General features: G+C 37.1%; 1 protein-coding gene across 2 annotated transcripts in view; it reads left to right on the top strand.

The window, feature by feature from the left end:
- Window positions 1-14,884, top strand: part of tmtopsb (teleost multiple tissue opsin b) — a 40,357-nt gene extending 25,473 nt beyond the window's left edge. Inside the window, exon 4 of one of the 2 annotated variants that reach the window (XM_006637783.3) lies at window positions 10,789-14,884. In XM_006637783.3, the coding sequence (XP_006637846.2) occupies window positions 10,789-11,043 (255 nt within the window). In that variant the 3' untranslated portion in view covers window positions 11,044-14,884. The remainder of the gene's footprint in view (window positions 1-10,788) is intronic. The other variant, XM_015361081.2, reaches the window with a different exon arrangement.
- The last annotated feature ends 963 nt before the right edge of the window (window positions 14,885-15,847 follow it).

Below are 15,847 nucleotides of genomic sequence, written 5' to 3' on the forward strand. Positions count from 1 at the left end.
ATTATCGTGCAGCTTGATCATCTTTGGCATTAAATGAAGCTTTAATAATGATTAGATTGATCATTAGATTCAAGATAACTTGATTTATCATCAGAGCCCTGTGATTAAATTGAGAAACCATCATAGATAATCAAAATGTATTTACATTTAGATACTGCAGATTTAGGACATTAACATTTCTTTTGAATAGATGTGTCAGATTAATCTTTGTACATTGGTGATGTTCCTTAACTTTATTATAACTGTGTCTTTTCCTTATAATGGTCTTGGAAATGGAACAATAGGAGAAAAACATTGTGAGAGGTTATACTTTTAATCACTGCTTGGAGCAGCAATTAAACAAGCTTCAATTTATGGACAATCGTAGATATTTTTCATTTTTGCATTTTCTTACTTCATTCACCCAGAAGCTAAAAGTTTCCCTAATTTTTCGATAGTTAATTATTAATTTATTAGAAAACAATCATACTTCTATAGCCTACATTTGTCTGTCATTCTTTCTTTCTGTCAGTCAGTAGTTTCATGTGAATGTTTGATTTCATAAAGCGATTGCTTATAAAGTGTGAAAGCATGCACAGGGAACCAGTGGAAAAGAGAAAATTCAGTTCTCACATAATCCTTCATCTACAGTAGGCACAACTCATCTAACATGCATATACAGTAAAACAACAAGTACAGGTTTATTCCATGCTGAAAAGAAAAGAGACACAAAGTTTCAGCGATGGGCCTTCTTCAGTTTCCACCTGAAGGAAGGCCCACAGCTGAAACATTGTGTCTCTTCTCTTTTCAGCATGGAATAAACCTTTACTTGTTCCTTTGCAGCCTATGCATGCTGACGCAGCTACCCACTTGAATTTGTACAGTACATATATTACATACTGCTTTCCCTGTGTGTTCCCTCATAGTCACAAATATAGACTTTATCTTTATGGAAAATGAAATAGAAAAGATTGTCTTGAAATATCTCAGTTTAGTCGAGTCCAAAAGTGACCCCGGTTCACCAAAGGACCGCAGAGAATGGGATGATTCAGAACAGTCCGTTGAAACTAGCCAGCAGGGGACACACAAGCAAGTTTCGCATAGCCAGTGTCAAACCCTGGACTCCCAGAGATGGAGGACATCACAGCTAATCACCAGGATACCATTTTGCCCATTATTATTGAATTAGCACGTGCAATTGTTCTTCTTCAGCTTATATGCCACCTACGTTACTTTTAATCTTTCTGTGCAAGAGTTGAACTGTCTCCAGATGACACTAGCTAATGTTTATAAGTATTTTAGGACACAGTTAAACTGGCCATATTTCATGCACACACGATCTCACAGAATGTCTCATCCTGCCAATCACATTCTACATTATAGGCTCCTGCTCCCTTTTATTTCATTTGGAAAGGAAAGGATAAGAGAGAGAGAGAGGAAGTGAAAAAACACATTTGACCCTCCATAATTATGTCTGAATTTTGAAAGTGTGTATAACTGTACGTCAACTTAAAACATTCCAAATCTAGAAAGAAATTAACAGAGTGCTAGTGCTACAAATGTAAAAAATGATGTACTGTAAATTCAATTTCCTTTCTTTCAGATACCTTTGTAAGTCTTATCTGCTGTGTTTGGTACATACTGTATAACCAAGACATCTCTGGGCCGTTTCTTAATTTTACAGGACATGGAGGGAGTGGCAGTTGTAAAAATGTGATGACACATGGGGATATATATAGTTTGGTGAATCTATTTTATAATAATGACAAGGAGTGTCTCCATGTACTGTAATCACAAAACACTGCGCACCACTGAAGTAGAAACATGTATACATCATCTGGTGGATTTCCTTGACCATTCATCATACACAGTTCATCCATTCATCTTACCTGTCACAAGGAAATGTGACATACAACAGATAGGAATCTCATGATGGATGTGGATATCCCATTTGAAATTAGAACAAACCTGATCAATCTTCTTGTCTCTAATTATTGGTATGCTGGACGCTGGTGTGACCATGATGCTCTTAGTAATAAAAAAATGTGTGTTAATTAATTTCCCACAAGGCATTGTTTTTTTAAAGTCCTGAGGTTGCTGGTTAAAAGGTGAGAGGTGTATGCAGAGGAAGAAGAAAAATACATCTAAAAAGTAAATATGGGATAAGGAATAACTGAAAATTGTCCAACCAAAATCTCATGAATAGTTGTGTGTAACCTCATTTATATGCAGTACATATTATGTAAAATTAACATCAACTGAAATGAAACAAATTAACTAATTGAAAATGCAGTTACTTGTGCTGCTGTGCATACATTTCAATTCACTCTTTCATATTCCTTTAAAGAGGATATCTTTGTAAAGGTGCCAAATGGATGCCAATTTGAAATCAAAACAAATTTTCTCTGAGACTTAAGCAGAGTCATGTCCAGAAACACCATGATAAAAAACAAACAGCTGCAAAATGATGTTGAATTTAATCACATTTTAATTTACAAATATTCAAACTTGTAATCACAGGCTTCTGCTTTTTGCTTTTCCTTTCTAGTTTAGATCAAGAAACAGGCACACAGAAAGACGCTGATATAGTATTTGCCATTTCCTACACCATCAGAAGAAATCATTTAGGATACGAATACATTAAATTACAGTAGAATGACATGTTAGTTTTCCTAAATCAACACTACTCAAATACAATTTGCAATTTAATAATCTGCTAAAGAATGGTAGAGAGACCAGACACTCTCCTCTTTACCTATCTTTACCTATCCATGGCCTGATTATATCAAAAAGACACTGAAGGGATGCATTTTTTATCTGATTTGTCCTAACTGTGCAAGGAAGCCCCCCTAATGTCCTGTTGGTATCCAGGAAGTTGGCAATATTATTTATCTTTGTTAAAAAAAACTTAAAGGACAGAATATATTTTACTTTTCAACCAGTGGTAGTGACGTGGATTTAATTATTCCTTTTTCTTATGCAATAAATTATGCTTATACTGTATATCTGAAATAAATGAAAACAGAGTACTTATTTTTTCAGGCATGTGCTGAGTTAAAACATACGAACCTCATAATGTATGCAAAGTTCTTACTGGGTTTTATCAATGATGTTATGCTGTATGAAACATACCTTAAGGAATGTTTGTACAACACCACTTCAGTTTCTTGCTGTACACTTAATACCAGCGATACTATTAATATCATCAGTACTCTCATTTCTTCTGTAGTCTATATATTGGAATATACATGCGAATTTTGCACTCCAGTGTTTTTGTATGTGTCAGTAAGATCATTCTAGCAGCTATTTAAGCTCCTAGATCAATAAAACTTTCAGGAATTAGGTTTTATTCTAATGGACGTGGGAAATATGTAATCCTGTATGTCATTTTCAGTCTTCAATTCCTCCCAGCCCGTACTATGGTAATTGTGAGTTGAGGCGAGTTGAAGACTAAAAATGCTGTACAGACACAAGTAGCATTGTCCCACTATGAAGAGACGAAGAAACAAGGCTGAGCCTCAGGAAGGGGCCTAGAGGACAGGGGTGAGTAAAAAAAAGGACATTTTTTGTTTCACAAAAAACAAATGTCATCACTGTGTGAATCCATTTTGCATGCTGTCATTACATTCTGCATGCCACAATTCAAATTCTCTTAAAGAGCTAATTGTACTGTAAGTGCCCTCAACTGTGTGGTTGCAATTAGTGGTAACTGCAGTTTATCTCTGTAGGGACACAATTGCTTTGCTAGGTTAAATATTGCTAATAGAAAACAAGTGCTTGAAGACAATCCAAAGTGTCGCACAGCAAGCCAGGGCTCCTCCAAACATTGCATCTTCCCTGAACCAAAAGAAAGAAAATTGCTTATAACTGTAAAGAGCACTACTCTTATCCCCAAAGGCTTTCAAACCATTATTATGGTTCTGCTTAATTAACTGTCACAGTAGGTGAAATCCAAGATGCAGACAAAATTAGGATGTAGACAAAATTTTAAAACGGCTGCCATTCAGATGGAAACAAAAACATTAAGTGTTGCTTTTTTTCTTGATTATGGACTGGGACGTTAAAACAGTCAGAAAGGATCTTTGAAAAATGTTTCCATTGTCTGGTTCCAAGAAAAGTGTCAGAGACTGTGGCACACAACAGCTTTGAATGAATCGCTTTCCATTATAAAAAGAAGAAAAGGTATCAGTATTCTTTATCAACCTTTGTTTCCCCTGCTGATTCATACCCATATGTCCATATTAACACAGCTGCAGGGTGCTTGAAAAGTTTATTCAAGATTTAATGTAATGACATTGTACATCAGCAGATATTCTTATTCTAGGCAACATTAAGGCAAGTGCAAATACAGGGAACAATTGTGATATAAAATAAAGTTTAGAAATGTGCTCACCCTGTAGGTATGGAAACCTTGTTCACAGTGAGCAGGTGCTATTACCAATATACCTGGTCTGCAATTGGCAGTTGTTACAATTGCCCAATACTGTCACGGATGTCGGAAAGGGCATGTCGTGGAATGACTAGGTGAGGAGTAGAGACCCTGTCTATAGCGGTAAAAGGGGCAACACGGAGGTGAGCCCAGGCTGAGGGGGTCGGACGATGTCGGTCAAGAAACCTATGCCCTCAGGCCACGGATGTGGGGTGACCTGGTGACAGGCGGGTCTCACTCCATTCGTAGCCTCAATGCTGAGCCAGGAGCAGAGCAGACACAGGACGGACAGTAAATAGGCTACACAACAAGACACGCCAGAAAGACATGAATAATCACAGGGAACTAGGAACAGGACAGAAGTAGAGCGCCCTCTAGGTGTACAGGGTGTGACAAATACACTCTAGGACCCCTGTAAGGATAAGCTGGGAGCAGTTCTGAGGTCTGTGGGTAGTTCATTCTACCACTGAGGGGTAGGGTGGCGAGTGAATGAGCTCTGGGAGCAGGAGTGTGAGAATGGAGAAAGGGTAGAGAGAGGGAGGAGGCGCAGGACAAGATAGACCGATACTAGTAGCGGGTGATTAGTGCATGAACAGCGCAAAGTTGTTCTGGTCACTTAAAACTAAAGAGCAGGCATCAGCCTTCAAGACACGTGTCCAGAGAATTAGTAGATTCAGTTTGGTTTGACATTGTATTTTAATCTTGATTAATACAGCTAACATATTTTTTGGTATGGTACCTCTGAAATATTTGAATTAGCTCTGATGTAAACTGTTGATGGATACAAGTGCTGTACAGCTCATGGCCAGAAAAGCTGTGCTATTGTCACGCCCTCTGCAGCCAGAGGGCGCTCCTTCTCTGTCCTGTCCCTAGGTTCCGGTCTGCTGTCCTTCCTGTCCCTCTCTTTCCCTTGGGCTATATATTTCCGGGTCTTGCACTCTGTCCTGGCTCAGCATTGACGTTCGGATGTCCTGAGACCCTCCTAGCACCAGGGCGCCCCACGTCCGCTCCCTGAGGGCATAGGTTTCTATACGGCATTCCTGAACTCTTTGCACTATGAGCCCGGGCCTTTTTCCCGTCTCGCCACTTCGCATATGGGTTTTTTTCCGCTCTCCTGCTCCCCACGGTTAGTCCCTTTGGACGTCCGTGACAGCTATGGGGAGAGAAAATTTATATTGGCGATTCAGGATAATCATCTTCCTGATGTTCCAGGAAAACTACATGCTTTTTCATCAAAGAGACTTGTCAACTTTTACAAATAAAATAGGCAGCAGGTGTGGCTAAAAATATGAATAAACAATCAGATGAAAGAAAGACATTTCAAACGTTGTGCTGCAGGCAGTTTCTCACTCCAAGTACCCCTGGTGACTTAAAACCTAAGACAGAGTAAAATGATGGTAGTCAGGCAATGTTCAGAGACCGTGAAACACCTGCTCCTGGATAATTGGTGTGCATGGAAAGAGACCCTGCACTCCTGTCAGGTGAAATTTATTGTTATTCAGTTCTCTTATATTGTATGCTAATTATCTTCCAACTAAACTTTATAGCTCATTAATCCTGACAAAAAGTTCTTGTGATCTGTAAATTTAGAACAGAAAGATTCTATTAGCACAGAAGAACTTGTAAGAGTGTCAAATTAATTGTTAGCAGGATTCCTTAAATCCCTTTACTGGGCATGGAAAATAAACATTTATGTAAAATCTATCATTGATGCTCACCTAATAGAATCTGTAAAGGATTTGGTTTTATTTTTGTTTGGGTCATCTGGGACATTATACATGCCTTTGTAGGCTGTTCATAAACCCTGGGTACTTTGTTGATGTGTTGGCATAACAATGTTTAGAAAATCATTTGAAAAACTGACCTCAAAACAGAACTGGAAAAATCCTTATGGGTTAGTCCATTGAATCTAGTTACCCATTGGAAAAACCTAAGGTGACCAAATCAAAGTTCAGGGCACCTCACCTCACTGGAGATTCAGCAGCAAACCTCTGACAGTTCTGCAGAAGGATAATAAGCAGCACTGAGCTCTACATGCTCATGACCTTAAGCAGAAAACTGAAATGCATTTGAAGTACCAGGTGCTATGAAACAAAACGTTTTTGAGAATGTTTCCTATTTTCACTTTGTTTGCTTGGATGCCCAAAATATCATGCAGTAGCAAATATCTAGGAAAATAGAAATTATTCCCATCACATCACATACTGTATAAGTGTTTCAGCAGTGGCATGTTTAATATCAGTATCATACATCCATTATTGGTTTTGGTCACTTTTAATTTTAATACATAGCAAATTTAGAGTTATTTTACTAAGCTCTTGGAAAACTGAAAAAATTGAGAAATAGCCAAAACCATTGTCCAAATACTTATAATAACCTTTAAGCAGCTTCATGTCTAACGAACATGCTTATCAGAAATTGATTGATCTCATCAATGTTGGTTGTTTCATTTCAAATTGTTTGGCTTCAAACATCATATATGATTTTTTTGCATTTGGTTTTAATCTTTACACATTGCAGCCTTTTGACAAAGGAAATAAGTTTAAAAATGCCACACTTAATGTATTCATTTCTTCTTTGATTGTTATTCAGAGTGCAACATTAAAGACATTGAATGATGAAATCTTGAAAAGCAGCTTTTGGGGCTTCTTGAACATGAATCTATAAAGCACTCCAAATATCATTTTTTTTATCTACAATACGAATTCTTAGCAAAACTATGATTGCGGTCTGGATTGTTTCCTGTTCACTCTGTGGTTTAATTCCAAAAACGTAAACATATTCTGTCTGATCAAAACTCTTCTAATGCCACAAACCTATGAAAGGCTCCTAAAATATAAATATTTACCATTTACCTCTATACATATTGCTGTAATCAGCTTAGAGCTAGCCCACTGTAATGTTTTACTGCTCAAGTTGAACAGGGAAATATTAACAGTTGTTTCATGCTCGACAGCATTAATGCTCGCTAATCTTACACCAAATAGCCATTTACAGCTTGGCCGAATGGGGCAGTTATCAAGGGAACTTCCCAGTCACGGCCAGTAACAGTGACCTTCGTTTCTGCCTTGTGTTGTTTTGGATTAATATAAACTGAAGTGCTCTGTTTTTTTTTTGTTCCTTGCCAGTTCCCAAGAGCTTGCACAGTATTTAAGAAATGAAAAGTTCTGAAAATCAAAATACTATACATGTCACTACCAGATATTGGCTGTGAAAAATTATACAGTATTTAAACCCATTCTTGATAATAATCAATCATTTCCATTGATTATAATAATGAAAGTAATGTTATTTACTAATTATATTAATGCAGCATACTTGTCATAACATGTTTTTTATATTTTTCTAAAACTGTAAGACATTTAAAGAAATATGAAAAGATAAAATCTAAGAGTTAAGCAGTTTTTGATATACTTATCACTGTAACTTTGGCATTCCTTAGAAAAATGTAGTATACTATAAGTGTACCTTCCACATCAACAGTATACTAAGTACACTACGTTTTCTTGAGGAAAACTGCATCAACCCAAGCCGAGACATAAGAAATAATCTTAATAAACAGCATTGAAAAAGTTTCATTTCACCTGCAATGTTGAACCTATTTCGTATCAGTATACAGAGTGCACCAAATTGACAAGAAATCAAAAGCATTTTGTTCAATAGATCAATATCGGTGCTCCTTGATAAAATAATCATATTCTTGTAGTGTGAATAAGACCCTGCAATTAATGCACTCTCCTCAGAAACAGTTTTTCAGGAAGATAGTGGTATACTGTATCTACCAAATTATCCCATTGATAGGTTATAGTGGTTTCAGGTCTCCTCCGTGGTCTGAACTCCAATCCACATTGGTCTCACTGTACTGGCAAACTTAGCAATGCATGTCATTGAATATTATTTCTCTTTTTGCTGCTTAACAAAAATATTAATTCCACCTATTACAGTAATACTGTTTTGTTAGAATAGTGTGTGCAGTAAATCATTAAAACATTTCCCTAATAATTGTTCGTTAAAATACCTCCTCATTAATTGGTAAAATACAGATTTTCGTGTGTAAGTGAGGACTTCCATTGATTTGTGGTGTAAATGTAATTTACCCATTCAGTCAGCGAAAGAAACCTTAACATAAGGAGCAGGAGTAGCTGGGGTTCAATTAACTAAGTCATCGTCATGAACGTATAAAATATACAAAATACTTTCAATATTAAATCCAAACCAATTTCATGTTACTAATGACCTAATGTCATATCATGAAGCTGTATTGTAAGAATGGACTCTTGGGCATTGATTACATTTTGTCACTTACTAACATCTGAATTTAAGCAATCTTTTATCTTCCATGTTCTAATCTGCTGCATGTGTGCTATGTGGAGCATGTTCTCCCCATATTCTTGTAGGTTTCATCTGGATTCCTCCCACAGTCCAAAGATATGTTGTTGGGTAAATAGGCTTCTGGGAAAATTGCCTCTGGTGTGCGCCTGTGAGTACCTGTGTCTATGTGTGCCCCGTGATGGCATCCTGTCTGGGGTGTACCCTGCTTTACGCCCATTTGCTTGACCAGATAGGCTCTGTCTCCCCTAAACCCTGTGTGGATAAAGGGGTTAGAAAATGGATGGATGGGCATGATGTCATTAAAGGAAGTACTGGTAGCTCAGCGTTTAGTCTTGTTGTGTTTGTTGGCTGTATTCCTTCCTGATGTGCAAAGATTTGTCAGAATATATTGGTTCCATTAGCATGAGCTGAATGATAACCGGAGCAAGTCTAACGTATGTACAGTAAACCTCCTCACACCTTTTTGGTGTCACTGGCACACTAGATGCAGAGATTTGTACTAAAAAATACAAAGTTGATAAAAGCCCACTTAGGTCTCCCAGGGTGATTTCAACTGGTACTCACTTGTACTTGAATGACATTTAAGGTTTAAAAATCTGAATGTAACTACATGAGAAAATGTACATTTAACTTTTCACCATCATGCTCCCCAAATAACAAGAGTGTGCAGAAACGTTTAAAGCAGGCAATTCATTGTATTGAAATGTGTTTTTAGTCTTTTTCAAGCATAAATCATGACCCAAAAGTAGGTAAATGCATCCACTTTTTTCTGTCCTTTTTGAGCACTCTAGCACACTTCTGCTATTGTATGGTTCATCAGAAGCACTTAAAAAAAGTGACGCTTTTCTTAGTAAGACTTAAGCATGTGAACGTACAGTAAGTCTTAATATCGAAAATGTAATCTGAACTTGTGGTTGTCTCCTACTGCATATCGACTTTGCACTGATAACTCTTAAAGTCTCTCTAAAAATACTCATTGACATCCATGTACAATATGAGGGATGATGGGAACTCAGGGTCCATAGGGAGCATTTGGCTTCTTTAGGTTGATCGACACATTCTGTGCTGACTTAAGATAGTTCAGGTTGGGAGCTGCGTCAGCAGGCATAGGCTGCAAAGGAACAAGTAATAGGTTTATTCCATGCTGAAAAAAAGGGAGAAAGCAAACACTTTTCGGCCTTGAAGCCTTCTTCAGGTTACCATTTTTGAATTCATTGTGTTACCACATGTAAGTTTCGGTATACACTATATAAGCCTTATAAACTTGAAAAGAATTTAGAAAATCACTACAAGTCTTAATGGTGTCTACATGGACTATTTACAGTACAAACATGAAAACAGTTTCACAATATAACATCTTTGATTAAAGTGGACAAAACATTTAAAATCAAAGAACTGTAACATAATTCATTCAGCTTCCCGACAAATATCTTTTCAATTATTAAAGTACTAGGCTAAGCAACGGTCCTGCAATAAAAATGTACATAACTTTATATGTATCTGAGACGTAATTAGGCGAGCATTTAATCCTATTAGAGAGATTAACAAATAATTAGCATTAAAGCTCCAGTCTGTGAAAAAGGGAGGAAAAACATCTGAAAGATACAGGCTCTACTTGTAGTATAGAGGAAGAAGAACATTAGCCACTAATAGAACATGCTAGAATGATTTGAACAATTTTGCATTTCCCTTTTTATGAGCTTTGTTCTCAAATTAATTTCCAAGCAATGTGGATTTTAATTTGCAAGGTTTTTGTTTTGTTTTTTTCAAAAATTAAAAACATCCCCGTGGTATGAATTTAGTCTTGGGAGTTTTAAAACGAGTGACTGAAATTCGAATTGCAGTAATAATTGCTCCACATTATTACTTCTCTAAAAGTAAAAACCGGATTGATTCAATAAAGCAAAGTGCAGAAAGCCAAAGGAATATCGGAAAAGAATGGACAAAAAAGCGTAAGAATCACCAAGCCATCTGCTCCACTCCTATGTATCACGAATTGAAGATTTTCACATCTTCCGATTTGATCGTGTTTTTGCCTTCTGTCTCAGTTCTACAGATGTTTCCGTGCTTTCCTGATGTGCCAGCGCCCAGCGAATGGCTCCAGCGTTAGGAGTTCATCCAAGACCACGAAGCCGTGCCGTGCTGCTCGCCGGGCTATCAATGACAACCGCAACTTTGTGGTGACTTCTGCGGGTCGCCATTCCACTCTCATCCAGAACCGCACCGACAGCGTGGGCGAGAGGGGGTCCTCTTGGGACGCATCAAAGCCGCCCGTGTTGCTTGTAGCTCATTACAATGGCTGATTGCAGACCTACAGTAGGTGTCGATGGATCCGGAATCGATGTGGAAGCAGTTCTCTCGCTGAAACATGCCAATGAGACCATTTTTAACGGGTATTTTATTTTTTTATATTAAACTGATCAAAACTTAAGGGCCATTTTAGAGAAACGGTTATTTTTTATGTTAAGCAATTAACTAATCCGGTTTAGCATTTTCATGCTTTACACATCTGCAATAATCTATAGGATGTACTGTATATATGTAAAATACAAATGCAGAAGGAGGCGTACACTCGGTGGAGGTACAAATACTGATCAGGGATTATTTATTGGGCATGCGATAATGATATTGATAAATACTGATATAAAATATTGATAAAATAATGATTATGTTAATTGATCTTATAATATAGCTTGCAGTTCCTTTCAGAAGTACTTTTAACACACAATATAACTCTTAAACTTAGCCTAATTAAAATATTATCAGCACATAATATCATAAACCAATATACTATGAAACTCCTAGTTTGAGATGGGAAGACCACAAAAAGTACATATCCTATGTTTATGAATATGAACTAATATTAATACAAATATGAATATAGAGCTATATGCATACTTAATACAAAATATATGCAGATCTGATTAAAAGCTCGAGTCAAAATAAGTCCATATACTGTATAACTTACTGTAAGTTGTCAAGACACAATTTTGTGCATCACATATTCCTAGAAATATGTGGGTATTTGGCTGTTTTGTGAAACAACTTTACCCTTTTTTACAAATTTGAATATGCAAAAGAGATCAAGATGAACCATTTGTCAGAATACTGTAGATAAGGAGACTGCAGATCTCTTGGTTTGTATCGTTAACATAAACATTTTCTTTCATTTGTAAAACAAATATTATTCAAACAATGCTGGGCTATCCTCACCAAGTATATTCTGTGGTGTTCGGTATGGTTAGGCGAATTTAATATTCTGTGTTCACTTTCAGCTCAGTGCAATTCCGAAATGGTCAAAAAAGAACTTAGGACGGGTAGTTGAGAACATGCAAGTTTATTTTAAATGTATTTTATTCTATTCATCAGCTGTTTGTTGGCATAAAATGAGTGATGTGGTGTATCCAGAGAAGGTTAATTTTCTTTTTATAGCTATTGACTTAAATGTACAACAGCTCAATATTAGTGATCCTCTGGTCTGGGAAGCTTCTTGAAAATATTAAGGTCTGAATGTATTTTTTTTTTCCTGTAACATAATCAGAGTTATAATAAACAGTGTTTACCCTTCATACGCTACATACAGATTTTTAAGAATACTGTAGATATGTGAGGGAGTAAGAGGCTTTAAGAGAAATCCATTGATTACGGAGAAAAGCCAAGGTAACAGCTAGAAAGCGGGAGAGAGGGCTGTGTGGAATTGACAATGCATCTGTGCTAGCTGAGGGTGTATAACAACAGCCAGGAGGAAGGGCATTTAGTCTGTCTCTGGGACCAGCAGAGGAAGGGCTTGAAAGCAATTGGTTGAGCTGGCTTACATGCCTGTGGGGTGTCAAGTGCTGGACAGGAGGTATGCGTGGTCATTTGTATGCGAAGCATAAGGAGAGAAGGTCTACACGGCTCAGCTGTAGTCCTGAGTACTCCCAGGTGAGAGCATCCAGAGACCGGCGTGTGTTCTGAGTGCGAGAAATAAGAGAGAACAACCCAGCTGCAGATGTGTCAAAGGGTGCAAATGGTCATTATGGGTGGCGTGGTGTCCCTGGCCAAACAGGATTGAATTTTGTGCTTGGGGGGAAGATAGGGAGTGAAGAGTTGAAAAAGCAGACATGGTTAAGGAAGTGAGTATTGGGATTACATGATATGGAGTGAATCAGGTAGAATTTTCCAGTGATGCTGTGCATTGAAGGAAAGAACTGTGAGAAGAATCAAGAAACATACGATTATCCAAACTTCCCTGATAGTTCTGTCCGTGAGGGTTGATGACAGACTAGTTAAAATGCAGAAAACTAAGGTGACGTGCTGGTAGAGTTGTGATTAGTCGTGAAATGTTGGCACTGTCATAAAATGGTTTAGGTCTGTTCCTCAGATTAGAAATAAATGGAGACCTTATAATTCTGTGTGAAATTTGAAAGTAATTCTTCTTTGTGTTAAATTCAATTCAATTCAATTAAACTTTATTGTCATTAAACTTACACAGGTGCATAGTATAATGAAAAGTGTTTCTCATTAGTCACTCAGGTGCATTATATAAATAGGACAGAAGGTAAGACAATAGACAGTAACACAATAGCAATAACAGTAACTTGTGATAACATAACATAAATAACATGTAATCAAGTAATTAAAGTAATCAAGTAATTAAAGACACTTAAGCACCGTTTTATACAAACTGATCCCAGTATTTTACATTCTGAATGAAATTTAAGTAATAGCACCCTACCATTTGAATATTAAAGTTTTGATTTTTATTAGTTGTAATGGCAAAGCGATAATATAATCTGGTTTGTGAAAACAATAAGGAACTTTTATTTTATCCACTGGAACAAATACTGATTCACAATGAACATTTTACATTAGCAATGTTATTTACAGTCTACATTTAAATAGTGAGGTTTTCTATTGAGTATTATTCTTGTAAACTGTAGTTTGCTGTCTGCATGAAAACTGATTTGTTCTACTCAGAGGATGTTCAGCTACAGTAAGAGACAAAGCTGTCATTTCCTTTGTAGACCAGATAGCAATTCAGTGGCAGCAGAGAGAACAGTGGAACGATACCAAATTTGTAATGTTTTAATTCTGACAGTCTTGCATTTCTTATTGAAAACCTGTCAGTATTCATTTTGTTTGAACTGTTTCATCTGTGCATGTTTTCTGTTTTTTGTTTCTTATCAAGATTTTAATTAAAAGCCTATTAGACCCTGAAAGCTGCTTTAGTAATAATTAAACTGATTTTCAGAAACTTAATAAGGGGATGGAACGTAGAATATACAGTGTATTAACATCTAACTATACATTTATTTTCCATGAAATAATTGTTGTTTGGGTCTTTGTGTGTTTAACTAAAAATTGTTAACATACAACAAAACATTGACAAATATTGACAAAACATTACAGCATTTCCATCAAGACGTCCTTAGGTTCAGTATAAACATTCAGATCTTGTCTGACTGCACAGTAAAATCTTGTCCTTGAGTCCATGCTATAGACTGCTTGACGTTTTTTCCCTGTATAAAATCACACAGTGTGTAGATGTATAGTACCTATGAGACTACATTTAATTACAAATGTAATGGTCTCATTGCAGATCGTGATACATAGGCTGATTTGGGGTATTTTTGTTATTGGTACATAGTAGTCCTGTAAGTGCTTATGTCTTGTGGTCTTGTGTACTGTTGTTTTTATGTATAAATGTAAAATATATTCAGATATGTATATATTTCTCATTCTACATTTATGGAATTTATTTAATGAAAGTTCAGGAGGGATGACAACAACCACGCTCAATCATTCCCAGCCGTCAGTGAATAGCAATCACTCCCTTCGTCCTTCCTCCACCGAACACTATAAATACCAAATGCGATATCTCTCTCCCTCGCATCTGACTTTTGCACCCCAACTCCACCTCTGCAGCTGCCCCTTGGTTACCCTACGAGGGGGTCCTAGCCTCCTTGTCCTATGGCCAGGAGGTCGGCCCTCAGCCAAGCGTTTTAAGCCAAACATTCGCTCCACAATAGTTTGTTACGCTTTGATTTTGGGCGTTGTCATTCCTCGTGAAACTATTTTATAACCAGTGAACCTATGTGTACACTGTGTCCTTTGTGCTGAGTGTTCTGGAGATTTAAAACTGCTTAATAAAAGCTATATGAAAACCAAGAAGTGTCTCAGCTCAGATACAATATCCTTAATCTAGAAACAAACTTTAAGTTTAAGATGTTAAGTGAGGCTTTGTTTGAAACCTGTTAGTTAAGACACTGCACACAATTATACATTGTATATTTCCATATTTAGTGGTGCTGTTAAGCTTTTTTGTAATTAATCTTTCAGGTAAAAAGATTAGAATACTGTGTACAGTTTGTGGGTGTATATAATTAAGCACACACAGACTGCTCTTTCAACTAGAACAGCATTATTTGGACACTGTACAGTATGTCAGGAGAAAACAGAACACAAAAGCACAAAGATGACTTGTGTCTATTCCTCTGTTTGAGGAGACAAATCAAGGCTAAAACACACATTGATCAAGTGAGATGAACTTTATAATAAAAGAGGAGTGGTAATAATAGGCAATGACAGAAACAAACTGGCAGTCTGAACCTTTTGAAACAATATTGGTGGAAACTCCAACGTGATAGGACAATGCAAGAGGCTTGATGCCACCAAGTTTGCAAAACTTAAAATCCTCTAATAAAACCTAAGAGAGCACTCATTTCTGTTCTGTAACTGACTGTATGCCTCACTTTTCTATTCTCCCCCCCCAACACCAGTTTTAGTTTTGTTTTGTATTATGAACTCCTTAAAGACCCCCCCCACAGTACTGCAGCCCCACAGGTAAACGTGGAATTTGTTTTTCCAATCCGATCTAGCAACGCAGGGATCTTACTAAATTAATTTAAGCCCCTCGTAGCTTTTCAAATACTTTTGGACACAAATCCAAATCGTTTAACTCCAGCTGAGCGCTGAGAGTCTGAAAAGTCTGACGGCACGAAAAAATCAGTAAGGTTCCCTGGCTCCTTGCTGTCAGGAGCTGAGCTGTTCACAGCAGAGGCAGTCCACACACTCAACATCTCCATGGCGCCTGGAGCACACACTGGTCACCGTAGTTACCATTAT

This window comes from Lepisosteus oculatus, chromosome 13, assembly GCF_040954835.1.
Source record: "Lepisosteus oculatus isolate fLepOcu1 chromosome 13, fLepOcu1.hap2, whole genome shotgun sequence".
NCBI classification, from domain to species: domain Eukaryota; kingdom Metazoa; phylum Chordata; class Actinopteri; order Semionotiformes; family Lepisosteidae; genus Lepisosteus; species Lepisosteus oculatus.